At 33.6% G+C, this 26,916-nt stretch overlaps 1 protein-coding gene across 4 annotated transcripts; it reads left to right on the top strand.

Moving 5' to 3' along the window:
* The first annotated feature begins 474 nt into the window (after positions 1-474).
* Vha100-1 (V-type ATPase subunit a family protein Vha100-1) lies at positions 475-25,688 on the top strand. Of its 4 annotated transcripts, none has more exons than XM_090171240.1 (19): positions 475-559; positions 621-757; positions 2,013-2,091; positions 2,262-2,359; positions 2,474-2,602; positions 7,431-7,537; positions 15,410-15,536; positions 16,047-16,129; positions 16,523-16,616; positions 16,679-16,891; positions 16,998-17,148; positions 18,714-18,853; positions 19,689-19,910; positions 19,974-20,092; positions 20,366-20,588; positions 23,141-23,248; positions 23,326-23,539; positions 23,724-23,895; positions 25,433-25,688. In XM_090171240.1, exons 2-19 carry the CDS (start codon positions 641-643, stop codon positions 25,530-25,532), a joined length of 2,496 nt encoding a protein of 831 aa, XP_090027366.1. In that variant the 5' UTR covers positions 475-559; positions 621-640; the 3' UTR covers positions 25,533-25,688. The 4 variants fall into 4 exon arrangements, with proteins under 4 accessions (XP_090027366.1, XP_090027367.1, XP_090027368.1 ...); XM_090171241.1 differs by having other exon boundaries at positions 7,452-7,537; XM_090171242.1 differs by lacking the exon at positions 7,431-7,537 and adding an exon at positions 13,957-14,039.
* The last annotated feature ends 1,228 nt before the right edge of the window (positions 25,689-26,916 follow it).

The raw sequence follows: 26,916 nt of genomic DNA on the forward strand, positions 1-26,916 counted from the left end.
TGATTGCCGTGCAATTCTAAACGGTCTATAATTAAACATAGAATTAATCTAGATACCTTACGCAGTTAATCGACAAGCTAAGGACTGAGGGTCGTGTTATCTAAATTACCTGGCTCATGACTAATATAACCGAGTAGAAATCAACGTCGCACTACTTAGCATCGTCAAATGAGTTGAAAACAAGGATGAACTTTCCGTAACGGTGTTCCCAAAGTTCCAGCAGACTCAGAGAGCTTGTTAGACAAACCACTCTAGCCGTGTGAACTCAATCACGATTGCCTCATGGAAATCATAAATTCGTTTCAGAATCGTACAACAATTTACTGGAATTTGGACATGATTTATGGATTTATGGTGTTTTTTAGTCTTATTTGGTTTTGGTGTCTATGGTCTTTGGCAGACACCATTTTGTATTAATTAGTATATATCGAATTTTCTTACTCCATGGTTACTATGGTTACTTCTCTGTTGCGGAAAAAACTCGTGATTTTTGGTAACTGCCCTCTTGTTCGTGTATAGAATTGGACGTACTTTGAGGGGTGTAGAAGTCTAACTACCGGTATTAATTATTTAACTTTAATTTTATTTTATTATTAACAGTTATTTCGAATTTATTTCAGTCACCCAAAGATTAGTAGCTATGGGGTCGTTGTTCCGGAGTGAAGAAATGACTCTCAGTCAATTATTTTTGCAGTCAGAAGCTGCATATGCCTGTGTTTCAGAATTGGGTGAGCTGGGCCTTGTGCAATTCAGAGATGTAAGTAGTATACGGTACTCTTATTTTCATTACTGATAAGTTTTCCAAGATATATTCGACATTTTGTCTCTAGTTAATGTAGAAAACATTGGACTAATTTGTGCAGGGGCCATAGCATTACATAACTGTAAATACCAGGCTTCTGTCTGGAGCCCAATATTGAAAATGACTCAGTTAAAAAAATAAAGTTGAGTTTCAATGAAAATACCATTAAAAGAGTCAACTACATTTTGAGCCCTTTTTGGTTTATGAAATTTGTACTGTTTCCGACTTTTAGGTGGCTTCTGAATATTAGACGTTTCTCACAGTAGCTTTTTTTGTGGTTTTTAAATGTTTTTCTCTTACAGGCTAAGTTACATTTAAGTGATGAATGTACAATAGGATGAGCTATTGGTAGAAAATTATATCAACAATACAATAACTGCTCGCAGCCTTTTTAGGGGAAGGGAATACGGTAATCGCTGGCAGCCATTGACCCTTTCCAGAGCCCCCTTTTGTCTTGATTTAGAACCAAAATAGACAAAAGGTTTTCAGGACAGCTATATTGTCTAAAACGAGTCTTCTCAACGTATAACTTAATAGCACCACCTTTTAAAGAAAGAAATTCCAAACTCAAAATTGGTCAGTTTGGGTATAACTTAAGTCAGTCTTCTAAAGAATGTTTTACTGACAAATACCAACTGGAAAAACAAGCCGGGTATCATATAGGCAAGTTGGTAGTAATTCTACTGCAGGGTTGCCACACGTCAGGGAAATGTCAGGGATTTTTAAGAATTTGTAAAAATCCGGGGAAAAGTCAGGGAATTCAATTTTATTTGGGCACTTTTTAAAGGTAATGTAACTCTAGATGTATGACAAATTCCACGATTATAATTTATTTCCTTGAAAGTTTTCCTAATTTTTTCAACATTGCAATAACCTTTTTACTGAAATATAAGTCCATCTAAATTTATTAACTTCTGATAAAAGTAAAATATAAAAGAAAAATTTTGGCCTTAATAAGTCAGGGAAAATCTCTTAAAATGGTCAGGGAATAGTCAGGGAATTTGAATGAGAAAATTTTGGGGCAACCCTGTATTGCCAATGAAATAGTTGAGATATATTTTCTGTCTAATGCACATTAAAAAATATTTTTATGACAATTTTTATAAATACATTAAATTTTCACGTATATTTCAAGAATTGGGTACTAATTAATACAGGTTTTCATAAAATAACTAAACTCTTTCATTGTTGAATTCATGTTTATTTTTAGTTAAATCCGGATGTGAATGCATTCCAGAGGAAATTTGTAAATGAAGTTCGTAGATGCGATGAAATGGAAAGGAAATTACGTAAGTGGGATTGTGACTAGATTATAACGTAACGGTTGTTTCGCTAAAATAGAACTTTCAATACATTTTTATTATATATTTTGCCCAAATGTGTCAGAAAACATAAACAGCTACATGAAAATCATTATCTAATTTTAAATAGCAGTAATAATGTGTTTATTTCATATCAGGATACTTGGAGAAAGAAATTAAAAAGGATGCTATACCCATGTTTGATATTGGAGATAATCCAGAAGCTCCACAACCACGAGAAATGATAGACCTTGAGGTATGTGCATTAATTTTTATATAACCTGCGAATATCATGTCATCATTACTTAATGTATCCTACTTTAGTGTTTTTTTCTAGCACACTTTTATAATAAATATTTTTTGAGCTTAGGCCACATTTGAAAAACTTGAAAACGAGCTGAAAGAAGTCAATACTAATGCTGAAGCTTTAAAGAAGACCTTTTTGGAGTTGACAGAATTGAAGCATATTTTGCGAAAAACTCAAGCATTTTTCGATGAGGTAAGGATTTTTTTCATTTGGCATTTAATTTTTAAGTTCATGAGAGAGAATATGTTAAATAGTTGTTAGTAACAATTCTGTATATTTTTTTATTTATACTTTCAAATATTCCTTTTTGGGAGAATATCAACACACCAACTGATGCATGTCCGATTTTTTTATTTTTTATTTTTGGATACTTTAGACGAAACTGAACATTTTTGAGTCAAAATTATTTTGCGGAAATTTGTGGAGATATTAATTTTTGAAAATTAACCAAAATTAATGTTTTCTAGCGTTACTTCTCTGTTTGTGGTATAGTAAGGTACACAAAAAATTTCTATTTTTTCTTGGTAATATGTCCTATAGGTTGCTATGCCATCAGGCTCCAACACTTCGTTTATTATTTAATTTTTGTTTTTTTCCACGATACTATTTTACACTCGTATTGTGTTTGGAGATAGGTGCTTTACTATAATTTGCAGAGGGTATGCGGGCAGTTTAACAAAATTTTGCAGAAGAGCGTGGCCATGTAAAAAGTTTTACTAATATTTAATTTACGCTAGTTTATCCATTTCCACAAATAAAAATTGGACAATGCTTTACTTTTATTGCATATTTATTCCTGTTAAGCCCATCGCGCATCCTAGTTCACCTACAACAATGAAGCGGGCCAAACTTTGGCGAAAGGTAACTCTAAGAAACGTTAATTTTACAAAATTAATGTTTCCACAAATTTAAATTTCCGCAAAATAATTTTAACACAGAAATGTTCAGGATCGTTTAAAGTATCCAAAAAAATTAATAAAAATAATCAGACATGCGTTGGTGTGTTGATATTTTGCCTCCTTAATTTTTAATCAGCACAGTTTTAGAATTCCGCATTACATACATACTTGGTACTGGTGCAAAATTACAAAATAGCTGTTTATTTTAATAAGCTCTACTATTTTTTAAATGAATTTTAAGTCGGAAAAACATATATCTGTAAATGACAACGAATAATGGGTTTTTCAGTTAATGTTTGCCGGTATGTTGGTCTTATGGTTAAAATTGGTGTATATTAGTTGGAAATGTTAATTTTTTTGTTACTTAATGATTAATTGAACCAGTACCATATAGCTTTTAGTCTTAGGGTTTTTTAAAGGATTTTTGTGTATTTTATTCTAAGGAGTACACATGGAGGAAGAGTTTTGGTCAAAAATTATCTTTGACCTCTAAAGTTCTTCATAGACATAATAATTTAAACGAAACCTCCATTTAAACTTCCTTAAAAGTAATATACACATGATCAGAAGTTTATAATATATCCCTTACGAGAGAAGTGATAAATATGAAACGTACCTTCACAGATAATATATCCTTATGGGAGAAGTATCCATCTAGGTCATAAATATGAAATGTACCATCACAGGCTCGATGCGTATTTAATTGGGCATGAATTTCCCACCAACTGCATCACGACTCGAAATTTACAGCGCATATTACTTTTCTTAAGAGCCATTCCACGGCAGTTACCATGGGTCAAGCGATTTTTTTAAAATTTTGAACACTGTTTGGTCAGTATTAGGAATGACTAAGTCTGAGTTTTTAGCTAAAAATTCTTGGTAGTTATTGAAATACGCCCTTACATCCATTAGCCCCGGTTTTTCATGTGGCGCGTTTACGTAATTCGCCCCCCTTGAATAAAAGTTGAATATCTTTCTGTCTAACCATTAGAAATCAATGCGAAATCAGTTTCTAGGGTAAATTGGGGTACAGAACGCAGTAATCGTGTTAATATTTTTGTAGATAGAAAAGGTTATTAGTTAAAGTTGAAAAAGTAGAAAATATTGTGGTTTTCAGGGGTAACGTACAAAACACTATAAGCAAGCACGTAGATATAGAAAGTCTAAGGGGTGGGACGGGTTATAAGACAACCAGATTAAATCGCGAGCGCGAAATTTTTCGTTAGCAATAACGCATATTTAAAGTACTGGCTAGACTCGGGACGAGTGACAATGACATTTCCGAACGTGTATCAAACGAAGTTTTTTTAATACATTTAATGTTGCGCTCCTTTCGTAAGAAAGGAATCGACTCCTAAGGGGGGGGTTTGAACCCCCTAAACCCCCCCTTATATACGTGCTTGACTATAAGATGATGTGGAAATGTGATAAGTTAACATTTTAAGAAATACCTAGAGAGATTACGTGCGGAGCTTTCCATTGATACCCCTGAAAACCACAATATTGTCTACTTTTTCGCCTTTAACTCATAACCTTTTCTATCTACAAAACTATTAACACGATTACTGCGTTCTGTACCCCAATTTACCCTAGAAACTGAATTCGCATTGATTTCTAATGGTTAGACAGAAAGGTATTCAACTTTTATTCAAGGGGGGTGAATTACGTAAACGCGCCACATGAAAAACCGGGGCTAATGGTTGTAATGGCGTTTTTCAATAACTACTAAGAACTTTTAGCTAAAAACTCAGACTTAGTCATTCCTAAAACTGACCAAACAGTGTTCAAAATTTAAAAAAAATCGCTTGACCCATGGTTGTCATTGGGTGAATTGCCGTGAAATTGTTCTTAACCATGTAAAATGTTAAAATTACACTGCATAGGCATACATAATAATTAGTTAATAAATTCCTGATGTAATTGTTTTAAAAACTTGCTGTATGATGTTTTTGCCGTATTTCTTTGCAAAAAGCATTTCAAAAAATCATTAAGAGCTTGCGAAGGTACAGGTTTCAAGCGAATAACATTTGCAGGACGGTGAAATAATTACTTTACTCAATTAAAATATATTATACACTTCTGCCATCAGTATTTTATTTGTACTTAATTTCGTAATTAATGTTGATAAATGTTAGGCCTCTTATTTGCTTTACCATATTTCTCTCTCTAGTGTGTGAGATAAATGTTTTATTGTACATGTATGTATAATTGGCCCTTTTTATTTTTGAATTTTCAAGTTATAAGTTTTTTTGAAAATGTTGGTGTTTAACATTATTTTGAATTGAAAATTTTCCAGCTTTAAGTTTTGTAATTTCATCACTGTGTTTAACATAAACTATATGAGAAGAGGCATTTTATATAATATTTATAGATCTTTTTTCAAAAGACTGTTCATAAAAGCATGCTACATCATTTGGGCCATGTATATTCTCACTAGTATTGAGAAAGCCTATTCTGAGTGATCCCTTTGACCAGCAAAATGTTTCTAGAATGTGTGTGCATAAACAGAATTTGTTATATTATATTGGTATGGTTTTTCCCCTTAATTTCCTAAAAACAATGTTTTTTTTTAGCTCTAAGCTATAGCCTTAATTAGATTTAATTAGATATTTCAAAGGCAGTATAACCCCTCTTGTTTGGTAGGGTGCGCTTAGAGTATACTGAGTAGCTTCCACAAGCCTTCCTAGCAAGGGGCGGCAAGGACTAAGTTTAGTTAGGTTGTATAACCTTTTTTGGAATTTGGGGGTAAAACCTGATAAAACTAACTCCTTGCCACCCCTCGCTAGGAAGGCTGAGTGCCATTTGTCCACCCATGGTAAGATAGAATCGGTGCTGACTGGAGCCATTGTCAGCGCCCACTGAGAATGTTCCTACCCGTGAGTTTCTCTGTACACGTAATTTGCTAGGCCAGCGGTTCCCAATTTTTTTTTTTTTTTTGCTATGGAACCCTAAATTATCCACCTAATTCTGGCGGAACCCCAACTCATTTTTTTACTTATCTTAAAAGACTTGACAAAAACAAAGATGGCTGCGCTGCGAATTCTCGGAACCCCTGTGACCCTTCCATGGAACCCCAGGGGGGGGGAATATGAGACACTGAAATTCAGTGGGATGAATAGTTAAAATCCTGCAAAGCATTATGGTTAATACTATTCAAAAACATCGGTACATTAACCTATGTAAATTAAGTGTTCTTTATATGTATTGTGATTGGAGACCACAAATTGTGGTAAAAAGCAGGTTCTAAAATCTAAATTACTTTGAAAAATCGTCCCTAATTTCTAAAATGCCAAGCAGAATCATACCCTAAAATCATTAGTCCTCACAAAACCCTCCAAGTATCTTTGAATCGGTATCATATTTCAAAACTAAGAAAAATCAGACATACTACCATATTATATTTAAAGTAAATGTGGTTATTAATGGAAATTTAAGAGTAGTTGGGTTAAAAAATTATAATATAAACTATTATTTTATTTGTCTGCCTGTTAAAAAAAATACAGCTAAAAAAATTAACTGATGTTTGGCCCAAATTATTACCGTTTGCTAGCTACCAAAATATCCACGCTATGTAAGCTATTGTTGAAAATTAATTTATTCGTCCATTCTTGGGTACAGTGCTTAATGTTCATTTTATGTGTATACCTGCAAATATAATTAAATTGCTTATCCCCTGTGTTAATCCAACCATCTACAAATATTTCTACCAATATTCTTGTAGCCAAATATAGCTTAAATACTAAAAATAATCTCTTTTGTTAAAAAATACATTTGCAAGCCAAATCATTTTAGAAGAAATAATTTACTATTTTTTTCTTATGCGGTTAAAAATCTACTATAGTATTAATAGTACTAATATTAATAAATTATTAGTTCTTAATATTACAATTTAGAATTGTCAATTTCACGTTAATTAGTTTTAACGCCAAAATCTGATTAGCTGAAATCTTTATGAAATTGCTGTAGTGATTTTGAATTAGAGAGAGGTACTAGTACATATGCATAGTCTCTAGCACTAGATTTAGTTTTAGCATGCAATTATGTTCTGCCTGATGTTTTGCTATGAATCATTTTGGGCCTGCATGCTTTTTCTTTTTACGATGAGAAAATTTGTTTATCAGGCGGATTCTAATCGTGTTCAGATGCACGATCCGAGCGTTCAAGAAGAAAACATAACTCTGTTGGGAGAAGAAGGGCTTAAAGCCGGTGGACAAGCTCTCAAATTAGGGTGAGACTTTTATCCTTCCCTTTGTTACCTTAATTTCCTTTTGTCTTTTTCTCTAACGTTTGACTTCGGTCACTTTTACTACTTGCTTCAAACTTTCAGCGATACATTTTAACAGTATTTATAATTTTAGAAAAAGTACACATTATTGTAGTACTGTTTAGCAAGTGTTTAGAGAAATCACGCTTAAGCACTGCTGGTACTTGGTGTGTTTGCATTTTTGGTACTTATATTGGCATTTAGGTAAAATGTGTTACTCTTAAATTGGTTTGGTTTTTTCATCTGAAATTTCACATTTAGTTCTCATCCGTAATACTATTTTTTCTCTTTTGAAGCTGTTTGATTTAAACTTTATGAAATTAAAAAAAAAAATAATTTACCAGATGTCACTATAGTGATATTATAATTATAATAATCAGCTAGACATGTTCTTTTGCAAAATTATTTTGAGCCTTTTTAGGCCTTTTCATATCCACGAAAATATCAAAAATATGTTACAATAAAAATGTTGTGAAGGTGAAGGTCACTAATTTGTATTATTAATAGTTGGTCTTTTTAAACCATTGAGTTTCTGGTCGTAGTTAGATATTTCTTTGCCCAAAAGGGATTATTAGGAGTTAATGGTTGTAATAGTCATTCCCAGAGCCGGTGAACTGATTGTGAAAGTACCTAGTGTAACAGAGAATCAATAGCAAGATAATATTTCATTTCAGAGATCTGCTATTAGTTGTTGAGTTAAATTTCCTAGTGTACTTCAAATTATTCTTCCAAAACATTAGCTAGGTAGCCAATAAATTTAAAAATACATTGTAATGTCTTGTAATGTCTTACAATCAACCCCTGCTCATTTCTACGGAGCCTTAGTTTATCCATATATAACTTCTTGGTGCGTACCAATTGCGCAACTGATGAAGATTAATGCAAAGTATTGAATACAAAAGTTTTGTAAGCTCTGATAGGATGACCATTTTGGCGACAACACACACTTAGCTACACCACTACTGGTGGATAACCATATTTAAAAAATCCAAACTAAAGAATGAAGCATACCGAAGTTGTGTAATTGATTTCTCTTTGTGTACCACTAAACAATATTATATACTATGTACGCTTATGTGATCTGTGGAATTTTGTCTTTTCAAAATGTTCCTATTACCAGCAAAAGTAGTATGAGCTATTTGTTTTGTAATCAAGATTGTAAAGTTTTCCTTTGTCTGTTATAGCTAGCAGTAACTTTGCTTCATAAATATTGCAACCAAGCCAAATTTTTTCATAGACTTTCATTTTTTCCCAACACATTGTGTCCAAAATCCTCATAATTGGATTGTCTATGCATACTTTTGTATGGCAGGAAAAAGGAGCTAAAATATTTCGGTTAAAGGCCAGGCGTTTCCCTCAAAGTCCCATGACAAATTGTCATGAAATAATTATTAGTTTAATGAGGCGGAACATGTACATAAAATAAGTTAAAAACTAACTGAAACCGACTTATTCCGCAAAAAAACATTTTATTGTAGAAAAAGTGGTTTTTACTTAGTTTATCTTATACAAGCAATCTCAGTTTCAATATTTCACTTCTGAGAGCACTTGCTGTATTTTTGTTATTTCAAGTATAAACTATATGGCTAAAAAATAATTGCTTGTATGATAATTTTTCATATGACCTTTTTCATAGCAAATTGCTTGTCCCTTATTTTTGGAAAGATATTTAGCTCTAAATTTAATGCATTTAATACAAACTTATTTATTTGCATAAACAATTTAGTCCTTTATTTCTTGCCATAAAGATGTATGCTCTCAACCAAAGGGTGAGGACTTTTGACATTTACGTGTTAAGCTTAAAAAAATTTAATTAAAAAATTCATCGTTGTTGCAATTGTTCACAAGTTTGCAAATGTGTCTAAAGTTACTGGACTAACAAAGAAATATTGACATTCCATTATTGTAGATGTCACTCTGAATGTGGGCGATAGACCTCTTATACGTAGCGCTGGTAATTTGTTAGTTTCTAGTCCAAAATATTAAATGGAAGCAAGTGCTTTTCCTGATACCCATTTATTACTATAGTCTGAGGCAACTAAAGATTTTTGAAAAGACAAATCATCCCATTTTTTCATTTTAATCATGGCAGCACTAACTATAAATAACAGCACTTAACTTGTAGCATAGTATTTGCTTTCTTTTAAAAGAAAAATGTATTCTAGTTTGTAGTACTTTTTCCGAAACTAAGACAATCTCACCACCACACCGAAATTAGAATGTAAAAATATTAAAACAATAAGCGTGCTATTTTTTTTAACATTTCCGTAGATTTAAAGTATTGAGTGAAAATATGGCAGTTCTACCTGTGAACTGAGTTTCATATCCCTTACCAAAAAATAAGTTGGCTAAAAACCACTTACGACAACTTATTTTTCAACTTGGTTTTCAGTTTGTATTTGGGACAAATGCCTACTTAAAAATAACTTAAATCCTCTTAAATAATCAACTTATTTCCAACTAAACCAGAATCAACTTTTACATTTAACTACTTAAAAGCAACTTAAATCCTACTTGGGAAACATCTAAAATCCAACTTAAAAATATTATGTAACTTCCTGACTACTAAAAACCAATTAATTATAAACTTAGCAAAAGCAGTATTTTCCTACCAACTGAATAACAACTTATTACCCCTTTAATAGTAACTTGAAATATGCTGACAACTTGAGCCTACTTAATACCAACTCAATATCAACTAATAATGTGTATACAAACTAAATACAAACTGAAATCCAACTTATTTTTTGGTAAGGGATTTTACTTGGTTATGATATTTTCACTGCCCCAGTGGTATGGAACCTGAAGGTAGTATGTGCACTAGCCTAAAATGTCACCCGTCTGCCTTTTCTGAAATTCCGTATTACTGGTCATAATATTGCAAGATATCTTGCAGGATGCAAATTCAATATAAAAATTTCAGCTTTTCACAAAGCAAAGTACATATAATTCTATCTGATCAAAAATTTATATTGTTCATATGGGGACCCTAACTAGTAGAGTAGTAATTTGGGACTAGGAGGGGCGGGGGTGTGCCGGAACTGGTGGCAGTTTTCTGTATTTTGAAAGATTTGGCAAAACTTAACCCTTTGTTTCATTTGGAGTGAGTTTTTTTTAGGGTACATATTTTATCAACAGTTTACCCCTTTGCCTTGGTTAAGAATGCCTTTGTTAAAGAGTAAAAACAATGACGTGAGTATAGCATTTCTCGCATTGGAAGTGCTATGTGGTTGAGGCTAATGAGGCAAGAATGAAGTTGAGTATCTAGATATAAAATTGTAGCTTACTTGTTATTTTTTTAAATCTCTAAAAAATTAAAGTATGTAAATTGTAATTTGAAACTGGCAAAGGTATAAAATCTAAATGCTGTAAAAATATGAAATAATGTAGTAAACAAAATTTAGAAACCAAAAATTCCACACAATCTCTTAATCAAGGATAAATTCTGGCCTACTGGTGAGCCTACCTAAGAGATTGGAGCAAGAGTATAAAAGACTCTGCTACCACCATTACATCCTTCATAGTGAAAGTTTATCAGATTTTTAATAACAAAATGTAAACAAGGTTTAATTCTTATCAGTGTCATGATAAATAAAAAGCAGATGATGTATGATATATTGGTACCAGAGACTATATGCCATTTGCCTTGTATTCTTAGGTACCTGAAATTACTGAATATATTCTTGATTGAGAAGTTTCTGTGGCACACACCTGCTTATGAACAAAAAAAGGCTATTGCTTAAAAATTCTGTAAATGGATGCCCATTAGCGCTTTTACAAGAGTGTTTTTTTAAAAATGCTTGTGAGGCTGAGAAAAACTTTCTTATACTTAGACATTTTTCTTATTTTAATTTATGAAAACGCCTAATAAATCGATCTTTTAATTAGTCTACGAGGTTCAATGCAGGCGTGGTTCTAGAAAATTTTTCTTAGGTGGGCCCAAACTTCAGAAAAAAAATAGGGGGAGAGGGAGGGAATTGAATGGTAGTTTATATAAATCAGAAATTTTTGGGTGAGCACCTGCCCATTGGTCCACCCCCTATAACCATGCCTGGTTTAATGAGTCATAAAAAATTTTAAATCTTGGTATGATTTCAACATCCAGGACAACTGTATATTAGTAATTTTTGTGGAGCTTTTCAACCCTTATCTTTGAATTACCTTTGTTACATCTAAATGGGATAATTAATTTAGCTAATAATTTTTGATGAGTCACTTTTTCTTGCTGCTTAGTTTCTTTCACATTCTCAGTGAAACTTTCCAGAGTACAGGCTTGTAGGTTGCATACTCTATGCTACTTAATGTTGGAAAAACATTGTATTTAATCTAAAAATTGTTTTGAATCTGTAGAATCTAAAATCTTCAGAGATTGTCAATGTTTTTGTCTCTTCTAAGATCGCTATTAATTTACCAAGCTTTTTGATAGTTTGACCCTCTAATCAAAATCATTTTACCGTGAAACCTGCTTTATTAAATATTCTGAATACGATCTGTAACAGGAGCCGATGACCAGGTGTCCTCAAGCGGGTGCTTTTAAAAGGTCGCGTCAGCGACGATCTACGTGCCTTTTCTCTTTAAAAGTGTGCCCCCCCCCCCCCCCCAATTGCTGCCTCCGATTTTTGAGCCGAGCCAGATATAAAATATTTTGGTAGGGAACTAACGCAGAAAAGAAAACCAGTTTTTGAATGAGTTTCTTGGACTCTCTCCTGGCCCTATTCATGTAGAGCCCTACCTAGTAAGACCGGATATTGGTTGGAATGCCGGGTTTTTTCTATTTTTCTTTTTTATTGTCACTCGTTTGCTCCTGACCACACACGTGTATTTACTAACAGATCACGATAAATGTGCCTCTGAAAGTTTAAGATCTCGAATCTATAGTACAAAATTAATTGCATATTTTAATAATCCTAGCCATCTAGCTTGTCATAAATTTGTAATGAAAAGCTACGAGTTATTAAAAATATCGATTAAGTTAAACAAATCGCTTCCACCCGCGGCCGCCAGAGGGCGAAATCGGGAAACCAAGAGAACGACAGAGATAATTTTGAGGGGAAGGGAGGAGAAGTGAGAGCCGAGGGAAACAGGTTTTTACGTTGCTGATGCCGGGGACCATTCAACTCGGCAACTGCTTAGGACTCCTGGTCATTGGCTCCTGACTGTAGCTAGTTGCCTTGACCAGGACATGAAATAGTTGATGTCAACAGTGTATAATGTTTTTTATAGCTTTTGATATAATTATAATAATAATAATAAAAATAGTAATAATTACCTAGGCTAATGCCTGAGGCACCACGTTTGGCCCAAGTCAGCTAGCAACTTTAAATTCAGGTTTGTATAGGGTGGTAGCACCAAAGTGAAAATAACTGTGTTGAAGTATTTCAAGGAATGTCTGATTTTTTTTTTTTAAACTTCATTGATTTAAATCACCTATTCTACTTAACTGTATTTATGAAAACCTGCAAAACTAGGTTGTGTCGTATTGTCAATGAAGAGCAAACTAAATATTTTTAAATAGTATTTAAAATCCCTTACCAAAAAATAAGTTGTCTAGGAACTACTTAAAGTTGATTTTAAGTTTGTATTTGAGACAAATACCAACTAAATATTAACTAAAAACCAACTTAAAGAAAAAAGTATTTTCCCACCAACTTAATTACAAATTATTACCCCTTTAACTTGTTTATTGAAATATGCTGACAACTTGAGCCTACTAAAAACCAACTTAATATCAACTAAAATGGGTATACCAACTAAATACAAACTAAAAATCCAACTTATTTTTTGGTAAGGGATTAATTTTTATTTTTAATTTACATTACCGATCCACTCAAATTATTTATCAATTTATCAAGAAACTGGCATAGAACATCAATAAAATCAATGAATCTGAGTATTGCTAATTTGGGAAAAAATTTAACTAAACTTTGTTATGATGTGCCTATTTTTTCTTGTAGGGGTGTTACTCCAGTTATAAATTATAATATGCCATATATAAACATAATATATATTTTTTTAATATTTGTAATTACATAAAATGTTTACGAAGTTGTTATAAGTTTCCCTTTATGGGGAAACCATGGTTCTGCTCACAGCGCCATTTGTAATTTTATTTACATAATTGTCTCGCACTTAAAGTTAATAGTTCCAAAGACTAGAACTAGATGTAGCTATAGCATATTCCCTTTTTTCTTTGAAGTAGGTTGTATTCCATTTAATTTAGCTTAAATAAAACAGTAAAGGTTTTAAACAATGTTCTACTTCTGCGAAGAAATAAAAATAATAAGTTTATTTACTGCATACCAAACATACATGTACAATAAAAATCTGGAAATTAATCTGTGGGAAAATTAGTGCTGCCATGATTATTTGTTTATATTGTTTAGCAAGAGCATTCAGCAATGGAGACTGAGAATATCCAAAAGTCTTTGGTTGCTCATGAACTTCATTCAACTCCGGCTCAACTTGGGTAGGTTTTTAATGGTAGTGCTTTCAGTAAACTGAAATCACGGTGTAAAAGTTTATTTCTTACTATCATTTTAAATGTACGAAAAATAAGAAAATATTTGTATTGGAACAGTAATATGAATTATTTCTTTTATGGTACATATTTACGATCTTTCGTTTCTTTTTTATTATATTAGTCTAAAAAATAAAGCAATATGGTTCACAATGACCTTTTATTTGAGTTTTAAAAAAGAATTAGCATCTTTTTGCCCATGTTTTATTGAACAATTAAACTTTTCTGTCAATTTATTTCAGCCTATCACTACAAACTAAATTTGTTGCAAGTGCTTTATTCAGGGTCAAGAGTTTGATGTACGAATAAGCAGATTACAGACCCATATCAGCAATGTGAAAATCCATAATAACCCCTTTTCCATGAACAAGAGTTTTGCCAAATACTAGAGAATCAAAGCTCTGAAGATAGTGTTAGCATTCGAATACATACATAATAATACTTTAATAAGATTTAAAATTTTAAATCTTATTAAAGTTTTTACTGTGTAATTAAAGTTGTTTTTACTATTCTTTATTTAATTATTCGAATACATAGTCTTTTTAAAGCAGTGCTGGGCCTTCAGCGTAGTGGTCATAGCGTAGGTTATTCTCTAATGAAATGGCTCAAATCTTGATGAATATTTTTTACTATAGAAAGAGAATTTGTAAATCGAGAACAAAAAATTAAATAATTTATAAAAATAACCATGGTTTTGTCACAAAAATGTTATAGAACTTTTAAATATTTAAATACATTTTTAGCCTAGTTACAGCTGGGATTTGAACCAGTGACCTTCCCGCTCTACAAAATCTACACGATAGACTGTCACGCAAAATTATAGTTCATAAAAAAGCAATACTCGCCATCCACAGTTTTACGGATGGGGCTATTTTACTTTTGTCTGAAAGTAATTTTTCCATACAAAATAATTTTAGTTTCGCTTGGAAAATAAGAACAATAGCAAAGTTTTTATTTTTAGGAAACAAACTTTACAGTATCTGGAATTTTTTCTAGCATGAGCTATAGAATTCATGAATACCTAGACTCTCCCTCAAAATGGCGACAAATTGAAAAGTGTAGTGAAAGAAATTAAATCTTCATTTACTCAATTTACTGCTCTTTATTGCTTAGAGCTGCTCCTATACTTATTTTTTTGCATGCTTTATTACAGGTGTGGCTGCTGGGCAGCTTGGGTATACAAAAAGTAATATCTCATTGAAATTAAGTAATTTGTGAAAAACATGGACTAAAAGGGAATATAATGACCTATATTGTAGACAGTTTAATAAGGAAACTTAATTCTTTAAATTTATAAATTAATTAATTTATTTTTTTAGATTTGTATCTGGTGTTATCCTTCGTGAAAGACTCCCAGCGTTTGAGAGAATGCTGTGGCGTGTTTGTAGGGGTAATGCCTTTCTTCGTCAAGCGGAAATAGATGCACCATTGGAAGATCCAGTTACTGTAAGTTCAAAAATTTATAAAAATCCCTTTAGAAAAAAAATATGAATGATAAATCAATTAATTTAAATAGCACTGTAATAATTGAAGCATGAGAAATAATTTCAGTCATTGGATTCCACTGCACATGATTTCAGTACTCACAGAGATGCTGAAAAATTGCCCTCTTGGGCGTGAATTGGATTGGATTATCTAATCTTATTTAATTTTTGTTTATATCTTTCTAATTTCCCTTGGGCATAGCTTTATCCACTGGCATCTGTCATAATTAAATTACTTTAGTTAATAATTATATATTTAAATTTGAAATATTTTTAAATATTTAAAACACTACTGTTGATTTTTTTATTATCAAGATTCCTTGGCTTAAAAAATTATCCTCTTTAATTATTTGTGTTATGTAAATATCGCTCTTGTATACAGTCTTTTAAAAGACTCGTTCAAATCTAGTTGTCTTCAAAATGCAACGGCTTGTTCTTCAATTCCTATTAATTTTAAGTTATCTCTATTTAGGGAGATCAAGTTTTTAAGTCTGTGTTTATCATCTTTTTCCAAGGGGAGCAACTTAAGACTCGAGTAAAGAAAATTTGTGAGGGGTAAGTTATTGCGGGTTGAACATATCCAACTTTTAAAATTAGTATAGGAAAATGCTTGGCATACAATCACAACAATTAATATTTTATACTTTTTGGTGGGATGTTGGGAACACTTTGGTAAAGATCCCCCGATGCTGTGATTTCTGGCATGGAATATCTTTTATTTCCTCTGAATAAGTTATGGATATAGTAGTCCTTTTGACCAAGTTTAGTTTTATAGCTCTACTAGAAAATGAAACTAATAATGTTTTTATTATAAGTGAAATCACCAGTTGTTACTTTTTATTGAGAGGTAGAAGGGAGTAAAAAAAAATTGTTACGCAAGGAGATATTTAAGGAACGTCATTAGACAAAATATGACACAGGTGATTTAATAATTGAATAATTATTCAGATTCAGAGCTACACTGTACCCATGTCCAGAAACACCTGCAGACCGTCGAGAGATGTCTAATGGTGTCATGACTCGTATTGAAGATTTAAACATAGTAAGTTATTTGTTAGAGAAAGCAGACAGTTTTAATGTTTACCCATATTTATTTAATCATAGGTGTTGAAACAAACACAAGATCATCGCCATCGTGTATTAGTTGCAGCCGCAAAGAATATTAAAAACTGGTTTGTTAAAGTTAGGAAAATAAAGGCTATCTATCACACTCTGAACTTCTTCAATTTGGATGTTACTCAAAAATGTCTTATTGCTGAATGCTGGTGTGCTGTCTCTGATTTGGATAAAATACAACTTGCTTTACGTAGAGGAACTGTAAGCTCTAAAATGTTTTGTTTTAGATTAAGGATTTGAAAGCTGCTCTTGCACCTTCGTACATAAAGACTGGAAAACCATTTTAAAGCACAGTAATTAATTTTAGGAGAGAAGTGGAAGTAGTGTACCCTCTATTCTTAATCGCATGGATACTAAGGAAACTCCTCCTACTTATAATCGTACAAACAAGTTCACGCGAGGTTTCCAAAACATTGTTGATGCTTATGGAGTTGCTGCTTATCGTGAAGTGAATCCAGGTATGTTTTTTTTATTTAATATACAGGGTGTTTCGAAAAGGGTGGTATGAGCGAAGACCGGCTCTACATGTAATTTTGAGTCGAAAATGTTCTATGGCATTTTTTCGATTTTGGCCGCCGTTAAGAAGTTATGAAACACTTGATGTACGGATGACCCCTAATTTTACGATATTTTTAATAAAATAATCAACGTAAATAACACATTTAATTTATGGCTTTCAGCACGCGCTCAAAATAATATTTCGCTGTGAGTAGCGCGTAAACGTAAAGTTTTGAAAATGAATGTAAAATTCATGTGCTTCGAAAACTTTTGATGAGCGTGGGTCTCGGACTCTCGGCTGGCCAAGATGATAGAATTAAACACGTGCCAACTTTACTTTCACCGCAAAGTTATGTTGACTATGATTATTGAAACTGGTATATTGTTTTACTTTCTACTATCTTCTCCCGAAAACCACTAGTGCAATTGAAAGTTTGAAATAATTATGAAAAATCGTACAATTGTATTTTATACATTTAATGGTTTTTTGATTCTCAAAGCCAGATTTTGCAGAAAAATCGTATTAAATGAACAACGACATCACACAGTTTTTTTTCATCAACAAACACCTTTTAGCGAAATACTATTTTGGGCGCGTGCGGAGAGTCATGAATGAAACGATTTGATTACGTTGATTTTTTTATTAAAAATATCGTAAAATTAGGGGTCATCCGTACATCAAGTGTTTCGTAACTTCTAAACGGCAACCCAAATCAAAAAAATGTCATGTAATTTTGTGTAGAACCCGTAGGTCTTCGCTCATACCACCCTGTTCGAAACACCCTGTATATTCAGTTGGCTTACAATAATCAGCTAGGGTAATACCCAAGGCATGATCCTAGGCCCAATTCCTATGGCTACTTTTATTGCCTTTAATTTAGGTAGCCGGTTTGTACGGTGTAGGTGGAAACTAATTTATGCCATAAACCTCAAGTTTTTATGGAAAGGGAAACCGAAGAGGGTGGGGATTTCGTTCAACCAGTGGGAAGAGTATTTGCAAACTCTTCACAGGAGTTGTTCCATGTTTTATTCCAGTTCCGCAAGCTGGAATCGAACCTAGCTCCTCTTGCTGGGAGGCGAAAGTGCTAACCACTCCACCACCCCAACTTGCTTGCTTATAAATATGGGGATTTTATAGTCTGCTGAAGTTAAGTACCTTTCTTAACTGTCCCTCCATGATGTAATTAGGGCTTTTGTGGTCCACCTGCGAAACTAGTTTGGGGTCATTTTTTATGATTTCTTCCAGAATCCTGACTTTCTTGGGGGGGTAATGGCCTAGCTGGGAGGCTGTTTTTTACACCACTGTTAAAGGGGCTGATAGGTATTTCTGCAATTTATTCTTACCAGGGACTCACTGCATTAGACACCTTACTTAGTGTGCCCCTTTCACAAATCCAACCAGGCCTTACGCATCTTTCTTCGTTTTACTATTTCTTTTAATTAAATATTGAAGCCCAATTCTCACTTTTTTCTGTGGTAAAATACATTAATGTTATAAAATATATACTTTGGTTTTCAATTATAGCTCCTTACACGGTCATTACATTCCCATTTTTATTTGCTGTGATGTTTGGAGACTGCGGTCATGGACTTCTCATGGCTCTGTTTGCACTGTGGATGGTTTTAAAGGAAAAAGGACTTGCATCACAAAAAACTGACAATGAAGTAAAGTATCTCATTACAATACATGAAAATTAGCATTAGGGCTCAGCCATCCGCCATGACAGGTGAACTGTCAATAGCGTGAGTAAAAAAGTGGGCTCATTTTCTAATTTTGCGTTGCGGCCCAATTTTTCTAACTGCACCAGTTGACTTGATACAGGCCCATAATATACATTGACACCTTTTCTATTCGGTTTTAATTTTTTTTTCTTATTTAAGTAATAATTTGTTAGCTATTTTTGTTTGTACGTACTTGTGCTCTGTGAGGAGATGCCAAATAGTGCATAGACAGGGCCGTGCAGAGGTATCCTGGGGCCCGGGGCAAACTTACCCGTGGGCCCCTTCGATTTTCACCCCCCGCCTTGAGCCCTGAAAACTTCTACCAAGTTATCTTGATTTGCACCCCCCCCTTGAGCTTCTTCGATGGGCCCTACAGCTTTGGGCCCCCCTCGTGGGCCCTTTTCAAACGGGCCCCGGGGATTTTGCCACTCCTGCTCCCCCCCCCCCCCCTCTGCACAGCCCTGTGCATAGACAATAGTACCTTGGACCAACTACTTAACCCTCCCTTTGCCTTCCACAGTTGAGAAGTTTTTTTGAAAGTTGTTGGTGCACTAATCTTGCCACTTTGGCACCTTGAATTAACACAAATAAGACAATGCTAATAACATAGTGGGAATAAAGTTTAATTCTTCTCTTCATACACGAGAGATACATGACCAAAAACCCAGCAGTGTTGCATAGAATAAAGATTTAAATTTTTGGTGGCAAAACACCTCTATCCTCTTTAGCAATGCCGACCTTTTTCTTGGAATATTTCATAATATATACCTCTTTTTAGATCTGGAACACATTTTTTAATGGAAGATATATCATCTTGTTAATGGGAACATTTTCTATATATACTGGATTGATCTATAATGATATTTTCTCAAAATCTTTCAATGTATTTGGATCATCGTGGCAAATTAAATTTAAAGAAGGTGAAAAAATTGAAAAACTGATGTTACTTGATCCAAACGGTACTTACTACGGAAATCCATATCCTTTTGGAATTGACCCTGTAAGATTTTATAATGCGATGTTGGATTTTAGAATTATTTATATTTTGCTTATTTTTCTTAAGGTATGGCAACTAGCAGCTAACAAAATTTTATTTTTAAATTCCTACAAAATGAAAGTTTCCATTGTACTTGGTGTCACACAGATGCTCTTTGGAGTATCTTTAAGCTTTTGGAATCACACGTACGTTACTTTTTCTAAATATTTTGATTTTATTACACTGCCATGTTAGATGTTGCCTCGCTCAAAATGTGGTTTGCATTTTAGTGAGGCACTTAAAAGCTTATGCCTCTGCATTCTCTGCACAATTTAAAGTTGAAACTGTAAGGTTCCATGTAAAATAAATTTTTAATAGGGGATTTCCTTATTAAAAATTTATTTAATAAATAATAATAATTTAGTTTTTATTTTAAAAACATTCATTGATATTCATAAGACTAAATTAAATTATTTTAGATACTTTCGAAGACCTCTTAATATTTTCTGCGAGTTCATTCCACAAGTTATCTTTCTGGTTTTCATTTTTGGATATTTGGTGCTATTGATTTTCGCCAAATGGGTTCATACTGATGCCAGCGATGCAGGTTGTGCTAGAAGTCTACTGATTTTGCTCATAAACATGTTTCTCTTCAGCTATCCTGAAAAACCTTGCTATCTTGCTCCAATGTACTCCGGACAGGTATTAAATGCATTTACTGATTTCATGTGTAACACAAATACTCAATTATTCCCAGTGGTGTAGCTAGCATCCCTTACCAAAAAATTAGAGGTGTGCAAATACCATTTTTTGGGGATCAAATCTAATATCAAATATTTTTTTCAAAGCACGGCAAATACCAAATCGAATATTTATAACGTCAAATAATTTGGTCGAATATTTTTAGGGCAAAAATTTTGACCAGTTAACTGATCAAATACCAAATAGTATTTCGAATATCAAATTATTCGACGTATTTGGTTTTCAAATAGCCAAATAGTTTGCATATTTGTCAAAAAAAAGTAATTGAAATCACTTTGTTTTACTTGAAAATAGTAAAATATTAAAACAAATACAGTATAGCCTAAAACAAAGTTCCCTGGGCGAACTTGGTAAATCAGTGGTTTAAAGACGGGCCCGTCCTAATAGATGGTCTTTTAAATTTTTAATTTTACTTAGCTTTCTCTAAGGCTCTTAATAAAAAACACTGAAGGGGTCCATTGTCTCCGGCTGCAGGCGGGCCCAGAATTTTATATTACGCCACTGTGGTAAACTCTAACTTACCATTCAAATTAATTCTAATTGTTGTACAAAATGTCTTTATTTTCAACCTTCCTTCGAACAATTTTTTCGATTTGATCAAAATGAGTTAATCGTAACCTACAAAAATATAGTGCATATCAACTTATCAATTACCATACATATTTTAATGGGGTACCATGGCAAAATAATAATAATAGTTAACTAGGCTAATACCCTAGGTACCACTCTAGCGACTTTTAACCTTTAGTAACTACTAACTACAATTAAAATCAAAGGACAGGCCACATACTTCATAGTTTGTAAACACTTAATTAAAGTTTCAAGTTTTTAAATATATGTAAAACGCGAGGGAGCAAATCTTTTGTTACAAATTAAAAAATTGCATTTATATTAATTTTAATCAATAATTATTAATTTAGTTAACTCAAAAATTCTAAACAGAAAAATCACCCATAAAGTTACTTACTTCAACTTTCCTCCCGGTTTTTAGTTTTGTTTTGGATTTGGTTTACGTTTTAGACTCAATTTTAATTTTACTTTGCTCTTCTAGAAAATTCCATAACAAAAGAGAACACGCGAGTTATCTCTTTATATGGTCCTTGGCGCTGCGGCCTAAAGAGAGGTGCCAGAAATAAGGACTAGTTCGGAAATTTCACTACGCTCTCCTGGGAAGGCCTTGAACTTACACAAATTAGAAAAAAAACCCGCGGTTATTCGACCAGTTTGCAAACTATTTGAAAATACCAAATACTTTTTCCCTATCTTTTCGAATATTCGACTATTTGATCAAAAAATTCGATTATTCGCGAACTTTTCCAAGCGCTATTCGATTCAACGAATCGAATATTCGATTTGGTATTCGATCGAATTATTTGGTCTGACCAAATATTTTGCACACCCCTACAAAAAATAAATTGGCTTTTAGTTTGTATTTAGTTGGCATACACATTTAAGTTGGCATTAAGTTGGTTTTAAGTTGTCAGCATTTTTCAATAAACTAGTTAAAGGGGTAATAAGTTGATATTAAGTTGGCAGTATGGTTTTGTTGGTAATAAGTGGTTTTTAAGTATGCTTATAGTTAGTATTTAGTTAGTATTTGTCTCAAATACAAACTTAAAACCAAGTTCTTAGACCACTTAATTTTTGGTAAGGGATGGGTGACACCTGGGGCGGATATCATGGTGTGCTACTTACTAATCTCTAGTTTGTAAGTTTTTATTGTTTTCACGGTAGGGTGTCACCCCCAAATCACACCTAAAGGGTGGCATCCGGGGCGGACCGCCCCCCTAGCTACGCCACTGATTATTCCTCTATCTTTGCTTCATGTCAAACTCTATACTTTAAAGGTCTGCTTCACTAACTAACTAAAAAACATGTAATATATAAATCAAAAACTAAATTAGATTTTTAAAATGGCATATATTAATAAATAATTCTAAAACGGAACTAAAATGTTTTACACTTTATAATCATAAATAAATAAACAATTTTATAGCCATTTAATTAAATTAATTAAATTTTATTAAATATTGTTGAAATTTATTTTATCAGTATTTTCACCTTTTTATGGTTAAGTAGGTGTCTCAGGGGTAAATTACAGTGGGCATCCTGACTAAAGTCCAAAATATGTACTTATCGCTCTTTAAAACTTTTTCGGGCTTATAAGGTAGTCAGTTTCAGGTCCATGATCAAAAGCCTGTTTGAACACAGTCCGCCTCTAAAAGACACAAGTGTGGTACAGGGTTTGGATTTTAGTTTTAACTGAGATAGACTTTGTCATGCTGTGGGACATGCTTAATTCTCAAAACTCCTAGTAAATAGTGTATTTTATTTAAGTGCTTTCCTGCTTACTTACAACGCGATCTCAATGTCACCTGTTAATTGGAACTTGACATTGTATCACATGCCATTATGACCTAGTGTTGTGTGGTGCCATTTTCAACTTAGTGTAAAAATCATTTTCAATAATTTGTGGTTTTTTGTTTAAATAGAAAGGCCTCCAAGCCATTTTAGTAATCGGAGCAGTATTATGCATTCCTTGGATGTTATTTGTTAAGCCATTCATCCTCCGTCGACAGTGGTTGGCCCGCCCTACAATGGTTAGAATCAATTTGGATAAATTTTCTTTTCTATCAGCCTTATTAGTTTTGATAATTACTCGTGTATCCCTTTTTAGATGAATGCCAATGAAACCAACGCTGAAGAAGGAGAAGTTGTTCACAATCAAGATGGTGCTGCTTCTAAAGGCACGCATGGAGATGAACATGAAGAATTTGATTTTGGCGATATTTTTATCCACCAATCCATTCATACAATTGAATATTGCCTGGGTTCAATCTCTCACACTGCATCTTATTTGCGACTGTGGGCTCTCAGCTTAGCACATGCCCGTAAGTCTGACACCATTTCCACTACTAAAAGAGTAGCCAAGGTCCATTTAATTTCTACTGCCACAGAACTGTGCCAGACCTTTGTTTATGTGAACCTTATTATAGGCTTTTATGTTTCTTACTAAATTCATTATTTAAATAAGCTATTTGTCATTGATAAGTTTGATTATATTAATGTTTATAGAACTATCTGAAGTACTGTGGACAATGGTAATGGAAATTGGCCTGAAAAGCCAGGGATGGACTGGAGGCATTATTCTATTCATAATATTTTCTGCGTGGGCTGTCCTTACAATTGGAGTTTTGCTAATCATGGAAGGCTTGTCTGCTTTTCTCCATGCCTTACGTCTACATTGGTGAGTTTATTTATTTTTTGTTTAAAGGGACTTTCAAGGCAGATGTGTTGGTAGTCAATTCTAAAAACGTCACTGAAACTTCATCAGAGTGGAACTTTGAAAAAGTGACTGAATAACTTATTTTAAATGGACTTACACCCCCCCACAGCTCTCCGTTTGAAGTCCTTTGAAGTCTTTTCCATTTGACTGCTCTTGAGTACTCAAGATCGCCTTGATCAACTATTCAAGTTGCATTGGCATGCTTGAATCTACTCTTGATTAATTTTCACATGTTCTATTTATTCTCGAGCTCTCTAACTAGAAACCAATCTGCCAATTTCGACAGTTAAATGGTTCAAGATTGCTCTCGAAGCAGGCTTTATCATGTTCTAACAAGTTTGGTCCACTTGAAGCAATTATTTTTGGCATTCGGTTTTCAGCTCAAGAATAAAATAGCTTTATTTATTTATCATGTCAACTGCTTAAAGGGAATATAACCTCAGGTATTTGGTGTGGAACACCAACGTTTGCAGCTCTGGCCACTCTTGCCTTTGGTTTTAGAAATATTTGGCGCCACGGTAGAGGGTAATTTGAATATTGCTTTGCAGGTTATATTCCCTTTAAGAAACCTATAAGGCTTGTACATAAGCATCCAGAACATAGTACAAAAATAATGTCCAATAATACAATAACCAAAAAGAAAAAACATAAAAATAAAAACAATTAGGTTAAGAATTACAAAAGAAATATATACAGTGGGCCAGAAAGGATAATATAAGACACCCATGGGGTGACAGCGAGTAAAAAAGGAAGAGTGACTAGATAACTGCACGACATCTGAGGGAAGGGCATTCCAGTCGTTAATATCACTAAATGAAAACGAATGCTGACAAGTAGTGGTGTTAACACGCGGTTTGGCTAACATATAATTGTGACCTTGAGTTGTACTGGTATAGTTAATCGTAAAAATTCAAGAGAAGTTTACTTGAAGGCTGTTGGTAAAGAAGTGACGTAAAAGGCAAAATTTCTTGACCCAGTGCCTGCATGGTTTCAACATTATCAATATGGAGGGCTTTTAAACGGGAGGGAGCAAACAATGAATTGAAATTATGGGGTAGCTTCGAAAATGTATTTTGAACCTTCTGTAAGACTAATTAATCAGATTCAAGATGGGGGGGGTCCATATTTGGGAACAATAATCAATTAATGGGAGAACCTAGGTGTTATACAAGACAAATAAGACCAGCAGTATTTGATTTTTTAGCAACCTTATGGGAGTGACCCGAGAACTTGAGCGCTAGATCAATTATATCTTCCAAATCTGAAAACGTGGTGCGCAAGTTAGTACCTTTAATGTAAAAAGTTGAGTTAGAATTATGTCTACCCAAATGCAAAACAGCACATTTGTCTGTGTTTGGATCTAATCTCAGGTAGTCAAATGGAAAAAGCTATGAATGACTAAGCCAAAATTATCTATTTAAAAAGTTTTGCGGCTGCTTGGCAATATGTCAATTAGGTGTTCATGAGGAAGTATTAATAAATTTTTCTTGCTTTTCAGGGTGGAATTTCAAAGTAAATTTTACTCTGGCACTGGGTACATTTTCAGTCCATTTGCTTTTGAAACAATTCTTGAGGCTGCAGTTGCCGAATCTGATTAACTATTTGAATTTTAAACTAAGCAGGCAGTTTTTACTGCAATACTTAAAATCCAGAAATTGAGTGTCACAACCATGTAATTGTAGTTTGTAACGTGTTATATATATAGATAAAATATTATCATGGAAACACTAATAAAGTCTGAGTAATATATTGAATTACCCTTTTGTTTATTAAAAGAGGTTGTTACATATGGTGTGACTATACATGGGTCATTCCATGACAAATGGTCACAGGTTGTCAACCCTACCGCCTCAGATTTCTTTTGGAATTCGTCCTTGGGGTTCTTGTTTGCGAAAATTAGATTTCCAAAATATTTTTGTCATCCGATGAACAGTGTTTCTAAAATTATTTATGGAACGCGCAGAAAAATGTCTTTCAATCGGATAATCTTTTGGCAAAATTGAACTACAGCGGCCTCATGTTTTTTTTGTTTTTTTTTTGGCAGAGAATGTAGCACTTGACGCGTAGATTACGAAGTTATTTTTTTTTTTGGGCCGCAAATGATATTTTTTTTAATTTACTAATTTTAAAAAAGTAGTAATTTTAAGGGATTAGTGACGTTTTTCTTAAAAATAGTTCCGTCGTGTATCCGCCGACACCACTTTTTAGGCGCGCGCCAGCCCCATTCTGAGCATTGACGGTGTGCCTTCTGTAATCGTACCTAGTGGCATCGTAATTAGTGAAATCGTATCAACTTAAATAGTAACATAAATTAGAACAGGTTTGAAGCATTTAATATACAGGAAAGTAACACGGCCTCAAAACTAAGTCGAGTAACACTAACACGTGCGATAATTGAAACAAAGAGTGAAAACCGAAACAAACTGTTAGTAACAAGCCGCGGTGTAGGCGACAACCCGACGAAGATAATTACATCCAAAACACGTAAAAGACTTTACTAAATTCGAAGAATTTCCAAAACTTTAAAATTCCCCGTATTGGCGCCTGACGCACTTTAAAATTCCCCGTATTGGCGTCTGACGGCGCCGCGCACTCACTTCGCTCAAGCGCTGGGGGCGCGCGGCGCCTCGCCAACCCCATACTAAAAGAAGCAGACAGTACCCAAGGTTCGTCTAGAAAAATACACCATAAGGTTGGAGCATTCCCGCTTCGCTAAAATCGTCGAAAGACAGTTTTTGTAGCCGGGGGGAGAGAGACTTTGTGCCCTGATTTTGACGTCATACGTGGGCGATAAACGGGAGTCGCGGTTTTTTTCCGACGCTCGAAATTCGCAGTTCGCATCAGAGAGAATTCATATGAATTCTCTCTGCTCGCATCCTTCCTGAGATTTCTCGGAGTTGTTTTTGAAGTTGAACAACATTTAACTTTTCTTCTACATTCGTCAATAGTCCGTACATACATCTGGCCATTTATTTATATTTT

Source organism: Leiobunum rupestre, chromosome 4 (assembly GCF_980474605.1).
Source record: "Leiobunum rupestre chromosome 4, qqLeiRupe1.1.hap1, whole genome shotgun sequence".
Classification (NCBI taxonomy): Eukaryota; Metazoa; Arthropoda; class Arachnida; order Opiliones; family Sclerosomatidae; genus Leiobunum; species Leiobunum rupestre.